Source organism: Falco biarmicus, chromosome 7 (genome assembly GCF_023638135.1).
Source record: "Falco biarmicus isolate bFalBia1 chromosome 7, bFalBia1.pri, whole genome shotgun sequence".
NCBI lineage: Eukaryota > Metazoa > Chordata > Aves > Falconiformes > Falconidae > Falco > Falco biarmicus.
In genome coordinates this window covers 30,770,484-30,784,823 of record NC_079294.1, presented here as the reverse complement: position 1 = coordinate 30,784,823, position 14,340 = coordinate 30,770,484, and the positions used below count along the sequence as shown (strand labels likewise).

The window sequence follows — 14,340 nt, the reverse complement described above, 5'->3', positions numbered from 1 at the left end:
TCATGCCATTTACAGTCAGCCTAAAGGAACATTTGGGAATGCTTGAGCTTAGAAATTTCCTTCTGTGGTCTGTTGTTGAGAGTTGAGTCTTTGTGGCTGTGAAGACTGCTTTAGAAATACACATGATGACAACAGAGGCATTAAACATCCTGGTGTCCTTAGTTGCTTGTACCTTTGTATATGTTTTAAATTGTTGTTCTGATACTTCTTACTTATTTGATAATTATGGTTTTAGTTAAAAGCTGACTGTATAAAAATGGTATGAAAAGAAAGCTGTTGAAAATCACCTTAAAATTAAATGCTACAAATTTTCATAATTTCTTTACTGTAAGAAGCATGGCTTCCAAATGCAATTGCATGTACATGTCTGGATCTGAACTTTCTTGGATATATTCACAGGCATTTGTTTTATTTTGTCTGCTGTGGGAAAGCAGCAGCTTCAAATACCACCAGAAATGAGAACTTAAACTGTAGGTAGGCGAGGTTTTACAAGTGACTTCTCTGGTGAAACACAAGGTGGGTAAATAAAAGTGCTCACACTGTGAATGCTAAGCAACAGTTTGGAGAGAACATAGAGGAAGCAGTTATAGGCCTCGCTGGGACCAATGGTATGATACAGAATCACCGAGGAGAAAAAACGCCGAACGTATATAAATTTGAGGGTCTAATGGCCAGAGTGTGGATTTTGCCCAAGGCGGGCAGCCTGCCCTGCCCAAGGCCCGTGCTGTGCACCCAAGGCTGAACTCTGCAGGGCTCCAGGGCGAGCCTGGGCTTGTTCCTCTTCAGGTCAGCAGGGTTTACTAGCATGCAGCACTCTTGCCTGGCCAGCGAGAAGTGTGTGGCCCAAAAGAGCGGTTAGACACAGGGACTTCAGAGGACTGGCTGCTGGGCATCACTGAGCGCACCGCCTGCAGCCTTCCAGCTCTTCAGCCAGGGGCTGCAGACCCCTGGCAGCACTTCGGTTCCCCCGTGTGCGTGCTGGAAGAGTTTAACGGTGTTTTTACACGCTAGGCCAGTGGTACCGCTTTTCCAACCGGCAAGTGTTACTTCCTGCCGTTGTGCTTTCAGCACGAGGTGAGAACGCAGCCGCCCGCCGCAGCCCCCTCTCCCTCGCTCCGGCCCGGGCGGGACGCGCCTCCTGCGACATCGGTCGCGACCGGCAGAGGGCGCCCGGCCCCTGCCCGCCGCGGCGGCGGCGCCGGCATCGCCGTCCCCAGCGCTATCCCCATCCCGTCCTGCTACTGTGGCTGCACCTCCAGTACCTGCTATGCTACTGCTAGAGGCCAAACATTTTCTGTAACGCAGACAGTACCGTTGAATATCGTGTGAGCATTTGGCACCTAATAGCATCCCCAGCAGGACTTCCTGGATAGGAAGTTCGGGTTTTGTAATCATGTTCCATGATGTGCCCTCCCTTTTGATTACCTCGCTACTGGCACACCTAGATTGAACCACGCAAATGTTGCTTCATTTCGAGTTTGTGGAGGTGTACTCCTACAAATGAGTTGCATCCAAGTTGTGAAAATTAGGAAAGCATTCTTGTATTTGTATTCCATCTTCTCTGAAGGGGACTATATATTTTTCAAAGATTCAGTTCTTTTTCTTTTGACTCTGTTGATCAACACACCCATCCTCTGTTGTAAGTACTGCAGTAACAGCTTATAAAATTTTATTTAATGAAATCTGTTCACAAAATAGATCATAAGGCTTCACGAAGTTAAAATATAGCAGTCCATCTCTCCGAATTGAGAAATTATTAACCATCCTTCTTTCTATCTCCACACCTGAGCAGCAGCTGCTGCGCTCACAACCTTACCTGTTTCTCCTTCCAACTGCAACAGATGTTTCCCTTGCAAACCTTCCTTCTTTCCAGGTTCAGAAATGTTTGGACTATACGACTCGCACAACAAAGAGTTAATTTAGCTATTTGTACCTTCCCGGTATATCCTCCTAAGTCAGTCATAGGAAAACAGCTGTACCGGCAGTTCACGTGGGCAGCTCCAGCTCGCAGCCAGGAGTTACCCTGCCCCGGTCTACACGTTTGAGGATTAAAACTGAATCGCATGCCTCGAACAGCAAGTTCACCAGCTAATTTAGGGCCATTCCCGTGCAATAATGGTATCCATCCAAATGCAAATCAGAAGCCCGAAACCCGGGCTGCTCTTGCTTTCTTCAAGGAGCACGCAGTAGCTTCCCCCGCCGGGCGGACCCGAGGGGGTACCCGGGAGGACCCGAGGGGCTGCGGGGGAGCAGGGGCAGCCGAGGAGCCATACAGGCACACAGCACCCTCTCCCGTGGTGGCAAGTGTCCCTTTCTGCCCTCTTAGAGCCGGTCAGAAGCAAACACGAAGTCCGACCTCACTCCTGTATCGGAGTATCGGTGACCGATGCTACCAGAAGGCGCAGGGTCCTCGATACGTACAGGGCTGCCTAAACCCAGGATCCTCAGGGAGCCTGTCATTAACACCGCCCCTCAGAGGGACAAACAGGCCACGGCGAGGAACATCGGCGTCTGTCGCTTGGGGACAGACTGCTTGCAAACTGCTCGGGTCCCTCGGGCAAAACAACAGATGTCCGCCCCTCAGCCGATCCGCAGACACGCACGGCCCGCCCGCCTGCTCAGGGCGACGCGCGGGAGGCGAAGCGGTGTCGCGATGGCTGCGCCTGTGAGGAGCGAAGTACGCCGCCAAACGCCGGTCCTGACAAAGCCGAACCTCACCGCGCAACGGCTCGGCTTTATGCCTAGATTACACATATATTTATACATAAAATATATATTTACATATAAACATACATATAAACGATATTTACGCCAAGCCGGAGACGGGGATAAACGAGGCAGATATCTCCCAGATTACCTGGGGTTCTTTTTTCCTTTCTGTCCCCTCAGAGAAGATTCCGCGCCCGCAGGAAGGCACTGGGCCGCACAGGCCGCCCACAGCGACACCCGTAACGCTGCCGCGCCTCGGGCAAGCGGCGCTGAGGGGCCCCGCCAGCGTCTCGCTGCGCTTCGCCTCAGGCGCGCACGCAACAGGTCGCGCCTCCCGCCGTTCTCGGCTTTCCCGCTACCGCGCTGCAACCGGGCGCTGGCGCAGCGGGCGTGCTGTGTGCCCCGTGCAGCCCGCCGTGCCTGCTGTGCGCCGTGCAGCCCGCCGCGCCCCGTGCAGCCCGCCGTGCCTGCTGTGCGCCGTGCCCCGTGCAGCCCGCCGGCACGCGGGCACTCTCGCGCTTTTTAAAGCGGGAAGTTCCAAGCCGCGCGCCAGCGTCCCGCACCCGCGTTGCCCGCGGAGGAGCGCGCAGAGCCTGGCGGCTCCGAGCGACGGCTGCGAGCGGGCGCGCAGCTCTCACCCCCCGCGGCGCGGTCCCGGAGCCGCCCGCGCCGCCACCTCGGTTCAAACGGGGGAACGACGTGCAGCCCGAGGGCAGAGCAGGGTCGCTCCTGCCTCCCGCCTCCGCGGCGCCGGCCCCCCCCACCCCCCTCAGCTCTGGGCCCGGGGACCTAGCCGCCGCGGGGGCGGGGCGGGGCGGCCGCTCCCGGGAGACGCTACAGGCTGGTGCAGCCGGGTCGGGCAGTGCACGGGAAACCGCCGGCAGCTCGCCCCGGCCCCGCACGCGTCCCGCCCGCGGCCGCCCAGAGGCGCCGCCCATTGGCCGGCGCCGACCCTCTCCGCACCTCTCATTCGCGGCGGGCCGTGCCCGTCATGGCGCTACCGCGGCCCGGGTCTAATTGCTGGGGCCAGGGCGCGCCCCGCCACAGGTAGCGCCGCGGTGGCGGCCGGAGCGGTGCAGGGGAGCTTCACGGAGCCGCCCCACCGGAGCTTCGCGTCTTCGCTCCCGGCCTCGGGCGGCTGCCCCCCCTCCCCCCTTCGCGGCCCCTCCTGCGGCTGCAGGGCGAGCGCGGCGCGGTGGAAACCGGCCTGTTGCTGCCGGGAGGAGGGACCGCAGCGGCGGCGAGCGGCCCCGCGTCTCCCCCCGGCGCGGGGGCGGGGGAGCGATGAGCCGCCGCGCATTGTTCCCCCTGTAGGCAGAGCCCGGCGGGCAGCGGGGCGGCGGGCCATGGGCTCCGCGCCTTTGTCTCCCGAGTGAGCCGGCCCCGCTCCCGCAGCCTGCCGCCGCCGCCAGCCGGGCCCCGGCGACATGGACGTGACCGTCTCCGAGCTCCTGGAGCTCTTCCTGCAGAGCCCCTTGGTGACCTGGGTGAGCGGAGCGGGGCGGTGGGGCGGCTGCCGGCGGGGCGGCCGTGGCCCGGCGTGGGGCGGCCGGGCCCTCCCGCCATCCCCCCAATCCCGCTGTCCTTCCTCCCGGCAGGTGAAAACCTTCGGGGCCCTGGGAAGCGGGGACGAGGACAATCTCGGCGTCTATATGGACCTAGTGGATGGCGTCGTCCTGAACAAAATCATGCTGCAAATGTGAGTGGGCGGGGGGGGGCAGCCCGGCGCTCGGCGGTGTCCCCCCGGCGTGCCGCCCCCCCGGCCGGGCAGCGCCTTTGTGGTGCGCTCGGGAGGCTGTCGCGGCGGCCAGGCTGGGGGGACCGGGGGCGGGGGGGGGGCCGAAAGCTCCCGGTTTGCGTTTTTTTTTTTCTTTTGGTTTCTTTTTGAATTTAACAAAAACGAAAGAAAAGAAAACCTAATCCAGTTCTGTAAAACCTGCTTTAACACTTTTCAAGGTTGTTGATGGTATGTGGGGTTTTGCTCTTTTGTTTGTTTGTTTTTTTCCCCCCAGGCAGTTACTTTTCCCTAGCAGTTCATATATGCTTTAGGGGAAGGTATGTGACAGTACTTCATCATATGAAGCTTTACTAGGAGGATTTCATCTGAAATATCTCGTGTGAACTTTCATGTTAAATACAAAATTTAAGAAAAAAACCCACCGAGTTCAGCGATACCTCTTTCGGGCAGCACTGTGAGGAGATGTCTTGAGGAAACTTTATAAAAAAGGTTAAAATAGCAAACACTGAAAATACTGTAACATTTAATTGCTGATCGATCAACTTGTACTATTTTTAACCACATTCTTTCCCATTGCTGGTCTTCTGCATGCAGATCCTGACTGTTTTCTGTCATCTCTGTATTTGCTTTTAAATACTCTGAAATGTGACTGGTAGAAGAGTTTGTAGGGAGAAGTATTTGACTTACAGGGGAGGAGACTTTGGGAATCACTCCATTTTGTCACTACACTCTTTTAAGTGAATTAAATCAATCTGAAGCTCGACCAGTGATTTGCAATGTCAGGCCAAGTCCAAGCACTTAAATGAAAAATTCAATATTAGAGTCTAACTTAAAAAAAAAAATAAATAAAATCTTGGCAGCCTGTGCCCCACCCACTCAAGTTGGCAAGTTTGTTATCTTCTGGTACCTGGCTAGTCCACCTGAAAAGGTAATCAAGATTTTCTTCTGCTTTGATGTTACTAACATGGAGAAGTTGTGAACTAGAATTTAGCGAAGCTAGTGGAGATGCATGATTTGAAACAGTGTCCAGATCAGTCGGCCCACTTGGAGATACCAAGCTAGTGGTGGTAAATGTTAGTGAGGATGGAAGCCTGATGTAAAGAGAAGACAATTTCCACCATTTCTCAAGGAGTAGTTACACTTCAAAAAGATAACTCTCTTCAAATTAGGCTTGAGTATGAGCATTCCGATCCAGACTTGTAGCTTCCCAAGATGTGAGAAATGAGGTTTTGATTTATGATCGTTGTGTTTGGCATGGAGATAACTTACCAAACTATCCAGGAACGGCTGCAGCTGAGTCTGCTGCAGGTTAACTAAACTACCAGTCTTATCTAACATGTGAGAGAATCTTATTATTTCAAAATGAGAAAAATGAACTTGATATTCAGTCGCCCTTGATTTTTTGTTACTAAATAGGCTGAAGTTATGTAACTTTTGAATTACTGTGGCATTCTTAAGAGTGATGTATTTGAGAAGTGTTTTGTCAGGTGGTGTACACAAACTGAAATGTTTTTTATTTGGCCAGCGAAATATATCTAAGGAGACATTACATTATTGAAGTCTGTGGAGCAACATAGCAATGCTCTGGGGACAAGGAGTAAATGATAGGATCTCATTGAAATAAGGAAGACAAGCATATAGGCTGATGGAGTGCAGTGACACTGGTTGGCATTTTTTTTGGATATCATGCGTCTGGAGAAATGTTCTGGCATGTTTACTGGCCTTAAGCAGACAGGTAAATAAGTTGTGGTGTTTCGGGTTTTTTTTTACACCACCTCCGCCCCACCCCCCCCCCCCCCAAAAAAAAAAAAAAACCCAAAAAACAACCCCCCAAAAAACCAACCAAAACAACCAAAAAACCTCCAACCCATCTCTGCCAGCAGAGTTGCAGGAAGCGGGGGAAGCACAAGCAATGTGGAGTAGGAAACTGTCCCATCATACACAGTTAGGCCTCCCCCTCTTTTTAGGCAGCTTTGGCAGTGCTGCTAATGGAGTATCAGGAGCTTGAAACCAAGTTTTCTGCCAAGAGCTTTATGAAAGATTACAGTTGTATTGTATGTATCCCAACCCAGCAAGGTGCTCAGGAGAGGTGCTGACTATGACCTTCACTTTTTCCTAACTTAACCTTTAGAAATTGCAATGCAATTACTGCTTGCCTGTAAATCAGGAAAGCCTTGCAAGGTGTGTTTCTGCCCCACAAAGCTTTCAGAATAGAAAAAATAAATGTGTGTTTTAAAATGCTTGCTCATTGGTTTTTGAAGTTCTGGTCCCTGAAGACGACTGTCAGTCAGAGTGCTTGGCTTGAGATTTCTTCTTGCTGAAATTGTATTAAATAAGGGCCTTTGATAAATCTGTGAGAATTTGATATGCCATGTGGTGATGGTGTTGATTGCCTGAAAGCACAGGTGCGTGCACAGGCAGAGAGCTGGGGGTAGCAGAGTGAAAGAGCTGAGCTCCTGGTGTGGATAGCTGTGCCCTCGCTCATTTGTTACTTTGCTTTTAGTGTTTTGGGTTAAATGTCCTTGCCTGCTCACTGGAACACAAATAACATGGGCATATGAGCTTGCATCCCAACACCAGATGCGATGCAGTATTTTGTTGCAGATCAACAAGTTTCTTTTAGTGAATATTTTGAAAGCCAAATTCTTGGGAATTCCATTATTTAAAATGATTTGTCCTGCAGCTAAGCAGATTTTAATCCATGGCCAAAAAGACAGGTGGATGTGTGAAGAAATCCAGATATACCCGTTGAGTGGAGATTGCTAGTGAAAGTAAGGCTTTAGCTGTTTGAGGTGTGAGTGGGCTATACAAGTTCAGTCAGCCTCTAGTTTCTGTTGTAATAGGTTGGATTTTGCTCGAATGCTGTCTGGTAACTTAAGAGTGGGTGGAGAGTATCCAAACTGTTTGATGTTGTGGTGTCAATGTTTTTTAGGTGGTGGGTTTGTATCAGCAAGGCAGCTGTGTCACCAGAGAGATATGTGACATCTATTTCTTTTCCTGCCTGCCAGGGGTCTCCTGGCTTTGTGACAGGAGGTGAAAATAAGGCTGTACTGTTACTCCATCCTCTTCAGAAATGAACTTCCTCCAGGAACGCTGGCCCTGAATCCCCTGAATAACATGTAGTTTGCTCAGGCACAGGGGAGGAAGGGAATCCAGCCTGGGGTTGGGCAGATTCTGACCACGAGGTGGTTGGTAGGTAAGCAGCTGTTGGGCTTTGCTGGTGATTCCTAACAAAGCAAGAGCTTTTTTTAAAGGAGGCCAGGGACTGCTTATTTCTCAGTAGTGGTGCCTAGCTGCTTAATGAGTTAAATCTAATAGGAAGAGACAGACAGTGGCGTTTGGTTTCCCCACTTACATTTCAAAACAAGACAAACGTTTTTTTCAAGTCATTTTTCTATAAATGAGTGGTTTCCTTTTTCCTGTGTTCTGTCCAAGTGTATACCCTAACCTGATCATGCGTGAAGGGCACTTTGATTTTTGCAGACGTGCAGTACTAGCTGAATACTCTGCATACAAAAATGTTTGTTAACCTTCGAAGTGGAACTGCTGTGTCCTGAGCTTCTGTGTTTCTGATGGATTTATGTTTATCAGGGTAATGAGCTTCTCTGTGGACAAATTATAAAGAACTCTCTTAATTTTTTCAGATGGTTGTGCGTCACTTCCTGGTATGAAACTAGCATGTGGTGACACTGCACAGGCTGCCTTTGGTTTTACAGTTGCAGCTGTGGCATAATACCTACAAGCATAAGCAAATATTTGCCCTGTTTAACTTCTTTTAGAAAGTTTTATTTGGGAAGTGGTGTGGGAGTTTACATGTGCAGGCACCTAAGTGTTTTTATATCGACTTGTTCTAATTCTTTTAATTGATAGTAGACTCTGCTTTTCTGTTAAAACATTTAGCAAACAGGAATGTGTATTAGGAAAGCAGCTGATAAAACTGCCTCTATTAAAACCGCATAATAAAAATGCACAATAACAGATTTTTCAATTGCCACTGTCATGGCTTGTGGTACTCTCACTCTGTTGTCTTAAATTTAGACCATGTGACAGGAACAGTCACATTGTGAGTGCCCGCTGCTTGTGGTTTGTAGCAAATGGCATGAATAACGGAACGTTAAAGATAGCATCCATTCAATTTAAAATCTTACTTAGAGGTGCTTTTTTTCTACCATTTTCTAGGCAATTTAGAAACCCTACCAGCCTTAGTGGCATCACCCCACCTGATGGTAAGGGAGTTAGACTGGTCAAAGGCTGGTGTATTTTTGGTTGAGTTACCTGCAGAGCAAAGTGCTGAAGGGTGCTGGGCACAGCCAGTTCCTTCTGGTGTCTCATAACCCTTCGGCCTGGTTTGTGGGCTTCCCCCTTGCTCATCAGAATTACTTGTCAGAAATTGCTCAAATGGGATTGTAATTTTGAGTTTGAAAAATGGAATGGTTTTTTTTTGTTACTGTTATTATTTGGTGGCTCAAGGGGTTCCAAGTGCTTGAACTTGTCACTTAGCCTCTGTCTCCAGACCCTTTCTATCCCCTGTGCTCCTGTGAAAGTCATGGTGTGCAGCCCAGAGGAGTACTTTAAAATATTTGGGAATATAGTGAGGTTTGAGACTTTCCTTCTGTTTATTTGGCTTGGATGTTTTTACTGGTTTGCAGAGTACCTCCCTTAGTCACACCTTGGTAGTGCCACCTCAGTCTTATTTGGATAACTTTTTTTGATCTTGAGGAGTAGGTGGCTTGAAAAAACAAGAGTTGTTTTCATTACATTGGTGTGCAAGGGAAAGACCAAACATCAAAGGACTGGAATCTCATTGAGGTTGTGGGCAGGGATTTTTCAGATGCATTCAGACAGGAGTTCGGGTTACCTGGTTAGTGCTGCAGAAAATCTCTTTACATTTTCAATGTGATCCTTGGAAAGAGTTTCTTTCTCTAAAATTCTTCATAAACAAGTTCTACCAGCCAAAATAGGTGCTGTAATGTGCAGAGTGTGGTACCAATAGCTCTGTCTTCTTTAGGGTAGAAACATCTTTAAACACAGAATTTCTCTCACAGCATAATTTTAGTCGGGTTCTTTTTTTTTCCTTGAGGACTCTGCTTCTCCTTCCTGCTTTTCCCTGCTGTACACCAGGCTGTTTGGGTTCTACTGTTTTGAGTACCTTGATCTCTCTAGGTTTTTAACCTTTTTCTTTCACTTCCCTTGAGGTCAGTGAGTGTGTGTGTGGCTGTGGGTTTTGTGGCAGCTCCTTCCCTGGGTGGCACCCTGCTCCCGGGTGGCAGGGTGCTCTGCTCCCCTTCCCGGGGAGGCAGCGGGGCGGTCTGGGCCTGCTCCTGCCGCAGGAGCCTGGCTCCTGTGCCTCACCCCTTCCACATCCCACACCCCATCCCATCTCTGGAGCCAGGTGAGTGGCGAGGAGGCAGCAGGACCGGGGTGGATCCAGCTGACCTCATGTAACATGACATGGTTAATTCTAGACCGAGGTCTGATGCAGAAAATGCTTGAAAAATGCAACAAATGTATTCTTTCTGAATAAACACATGCCTGGAACACTTAATTCTTTTAAGTGCTCATCTCTGGGCTTATTAGGTCAAAAGATGTTTTGCCAGTTCAGTTGAGCTTACCTGGTAAATGAAAAAGAATAAATGTGTCCTTTTTTTTATTTTTATTTATCTTTTTTATTGTGGTGACAGGACCTCCCACTGCCTCCAAGTGCAACTTTCTGTAGCTCCTCCAAGTTCTCAGCTGTGGGGCTAGGACATCTGTAGTTAGTACTTGAGCTTATCAGATCCAGGATTAAGAAAAAATATGGTAGCAAATGAAGAAAAAGGGCAATATTGCTTGTTGAGAAGGAATAGTTTGGTTTTCCCTGTGGTAGTTCAAAGGCATAGGCTGTGTTGGCCTTCCATATGCACCCACGCAAAGGGTCATCTCTGAAGTGAGCTGAGGTGCTGCCTAAGTTTGTTACACAACGTACTCAGAAATCTAAACCATCATTTTTTCAAGCTACATTCTGTTTTCAGCAAAGCTTTTCACTTCCTTGTCTGTGGGGAGGAGGCAGGACTGCCAGAGTGACACTGTGCTGCAGCTTGGCTACAGATTAAGAGGACCTCGAGGTCAGTGGCATTAAAGGCTCTTGGGGTGACCAGTTACCCTTAATGAAGATGATGGGATAAAAGCTCCAGGATTCCTTCCGAGGGCCTGGTCCTGCCAATGCTTATGTTCTTGGAATGGATGACTAGCTCAGTTGTGACAAAAGATGAGCAGGTCTTGTCTGGGAAGGAGGAGTTGTTTAAGGCTTTTGAAAACCTCATCCAAGTCCTGCAGTTACATGGCCTACAGCTGTTGAAGAAATCTCTCCTTTGCTGTGGCCAGTGGGTGCGTTTTGTGGATTTTTGCCCCATTTTGTGCAGTTTTGGGAACAGTCGTGGGGTGTTGCTCTGCTATGCAGTTGGTGTTCTCTTCCTGGCTGTAGACCTGGGTTGCTGCCAGGCAGTGGCCTGGTAGTGTGCCACCTATGTGAGCTTTCATGTGGAAACAAGAACTGTAGGCTGACCCTTGTCTTGCCAGCTTCTCTTTACTGTACGTTTCTTCCCTTTCAGCTTCCTAGTTTGTGGTTGTGACCTTGCCTAAAAAGGCTAAGCATTCAGCTTCCTTCAGGATCCAGCATCTGCTTGGAGAGTACTGAAGGCAAGGTACTCTCCGAGTTCAAGCCCAGGTGCCACTTGTGCTTCTCCAGCTTGCTGTCTTGCTGAAGACCCATACTGTCAAAAAATGTATGGGTATGGCTTCTGCACTCCTGTATCCAAGCATCAATGAAATGGAATGCTTACTACAGGTTTTACTTTAAAAGCTTGTTACAGTTACCTTTCTTTGTTATCTTTTTTTTTTTTTTTTCCTCCCCATAATTTATCATGGTGCCAATCAGTATACAAAATCCTTTGTTGCTGTAAAGGCAGTGTAGAGTCTTGCTAGCTTGCACCAGTGTCAGTTCTGGTCATCTGTACTTCAGTTTGCTTGAACCCTGGTACATAAATACTGTGTCTTGTGTTACCTGCTGACAAGGCAGTTTTCTCTCTTCTCTGGAGTATCTATGCATTCTGTCATATCTATACCCATAGCACTGCTTTCACTGGAGAGGTGCTTTGGGATGGTGGTGCATTAAAAAAATAAACAGACCAACCACCAAAAACCAGCAAACCACCCTACATGCCCCCAAAAGCCCCACCTCTTTGATATACCTATGTGAACTTTGGCAGATATGATTTTAAAAATAAATATTGGATCAGTTCCTCTTTTATTTTCTTGTCAACGCCTGAGTTCAGTATTTGGCCCTGGAAGAGCTGTGAATGGCTTAATTAACAGCCAAAGCAGAGCTCTGGGAGGCAGGTGTTTGGATTGTGTAGGAGTTTGCTGATAAGATTCTTTATTAGACGGGAAATGCAAGGCTTTGATCTATGCTATTGGCAGATAAAGGTTTTCAGGTTCCTTTTTGTGCAGCATGTTAGGGTGTACACAGTATCTGAAGGTGTACATTCATATTAAATTATTTGCAGCTTTTTCCCCCCATGTTTCCTTATTTTAGAAAAAAATAGTGTAAGGCACAATTTTGATTTGCTTCCTTTAAAAATCAAGCAAAAATTTCAGGCTTCTTTCTGTAAAGTCTTTCCACCAAATTTTTCCTCTCTTGCTTATATCTCTGCATATGGTTATATTTTGTTCATATCTCAAAGCCTAGTAGAGCTGTTTTTTGTGACACAGTGGGTATATGAGAGGTCTAGTTAGATGATATGGGTGTAATAAAAGTGCAGTGCTCCTTTTTCCTTCAGTGCATAACATATCTGGGTTTTGCAGTTTGCACAGTGATCATTAATAAAGTGTTAACACCCTGCTCTTGTCATAAAACTCCAAAGCCAAGGAAGGCATGGTAGTCTTTCCTAGGCTTCCCTTTATTTGAATAAGATAAACCCCTTATCAGGGACTGCTTTGATCTAGTGTGCACAAACTACACATGATCTGTTCTTTGGGGAAATAAATAAGGAGGGAAGCAGCCCTGAATTGCTGTGTGGGTTAATTTAATGTATGTTCTTTTGTGGCATGCGGGAAGATCTTCAACTTATGCGTAGGTGCAAAGGTAATGAGCTCATTCTGTCACAAAGTAATGTGTCCTGTATAGTTATGTTAGTGTATTTAATGGGTGAGTTTTTAAGGGTTTTCCTAATGGTGCATTATTGAGATGCGGTCTTAGCACAGAGTAAACTAGTAATACTTTATTTTCTTTTTTCTGTTTTAATAGAGATCCTCGACCAACCAACCAGCGTGTCAACAAGCACGTGAATAATGACACCTACCTTCGGGTTCAAAACCTGACCATCTTAGTCAGAAACATTAAGACTTACTATCAGGTGAGATTTCTGCTTTCTGCTCATTAATCTGTGGTGATTGCTATAATGTTTCAGTTAGTGCAGGGGCTGGCGGCTCAAAAAGAAGCTTGCTACAGGAAACAGAGGAAATTGTGTTTGTGTAAAAGTACTTTTAGCCATGCTTTCCTTATTAAATGACAATGCAGCTACCTTCTCTGTCTCTCATGGCCAGAGGCTGCTTCCCTGCCCCTGTCTCTAAAAAGAAGTGTGCTCAAAGGCTGTCATAGCACTTGGAGATACATATAGTAAAAAGGCTCTTTTGTGGTGGTAGGGTATGTTATGTGAAGGGGTTTTCTAAAATGGCAAGGCAATAATGCTTCTGGGTATAAAACTTTTTTTAAAAAAGTAAGCTTCTCTTAAAGCGGCTGCCAGCAAGTAAATCATTATGAAGAAATGTCTTTAATGCTAGAATATAAACCTCGAATTGTTATACTACTAATAAAGAAAACCAAACTTTTACTTATTTTGAAGGTAGACTTCTTATGCTGTGTACCTGGTTTTAGGTGTTAAAGCAGTTTTGCTCTGAACTTTCTCTAAGACACTGAAGTGCAGGAATGTGCACATACTCACAAATAGTGCACTTCTTAGGTGACATCCTTGAACTGACTGTCAGTGTTCCTCTGCTGTAATAGTGGCTGCTCTAAAACCAGGGTGGTGACAGCTGAGCTCTTTTGCAGACTAAGATAAATGCTGGATGATGCTGGAAAGCCACAGGAGTGAATTCGGTTACTCTAAATAGAATTTCTGTGTACACACTGTTGTGTATATTTAGACTCCTTAGTGGGAGGGGTAACTGTTCTACTGTTTCCTTTCACACGTGTTTTGCCAGATTTGAATGCTGTGCAGTGTAAACCAGGCTGAAACCACCGAGGACTGTTGAAATCCTTCTCTGTGTGTCTCAATCATGTAATAGACAAAACAACTGAAATGTAGGAGTTGATGTCAGTGTGCTCATCCTGGATGCTTCATCTTTTCTGTACACGTAGGAGAGACTTTTGTATTGGCTTTGTCTTCAAAATACAGAAGAGATGTAATGCTTAACTACAGTAGTGCCTTTGATACCATTCCTTTCCTGAGCTTGCCTACTGCTGTTTCATGTTACTGCCACTACTCTGCTTCTGGACTTAGGGAAGCCTAATAGAGAGAGACTTCTGAAACTGTCAGATGCGGTGGTGACTCATCTGTGCAAATTCCAGTGGTCTGCTAGAAAAATTAAGTGTGTAACTCGTGTTTGAGATGAGGTAGGAGGGTGTTAATATATTTCTGAAGACAGCTGACCTGTGTCTCAATTGTTGAGAACTGGCGATGCTGATGCAATGTGATGTCATTCCTGAAACTTGTGATTTCTAAGGGGAAATTCCACTTGCGCTTAACTAGAAGCTGAAGGGTTTTTTTTGCTTATTTGTTTCTCTGTTACCCACTGAGCAGTGTAAACGTATATGGAGTCTACAAGGAAAAAGGACCATGTTTAAGGAGAGGAAC

The 14,340-nt window shown here is 47.5% G+C and overlaps 1 protein-coding gene across 2 annotated transcripts in view; it reads left to right on the top strand.

Moving 5' to 3' along the window:
- The first annotated feature begins 3,614 nt into the window (after positions 1-3,614).
- The window catches only part of CCDC88C (coiled-coil domain containing 88C), a 102,233-nt gene continuing 91,507 nt past the window's right edge, over positions 3,615-14,340 (top strand). Inside the window, exons 1-3 of one of the 2 annotated variants that reach the window (XM_056345935.1) lie at positions 3,615-4,196; positions 4,308-4,408; positions 12,732-12,840. In XM_056345935.1, coding sequence (XP_056201910.1) covers positions 4,137-4,196; positions 4,308-4,408; positions 12,732-12,840 — 270 coding nt within the window. In that variant the 5' untranslated portion in view covers positions 3,615-4,136. The remainder of the gene's footprint in view (positions 4,197-4,307; positions 4,409-12,731; positions 12,841-14,340) is intronic. The other variant, XM_056345936.1, reaches the window with a different exon arrangement.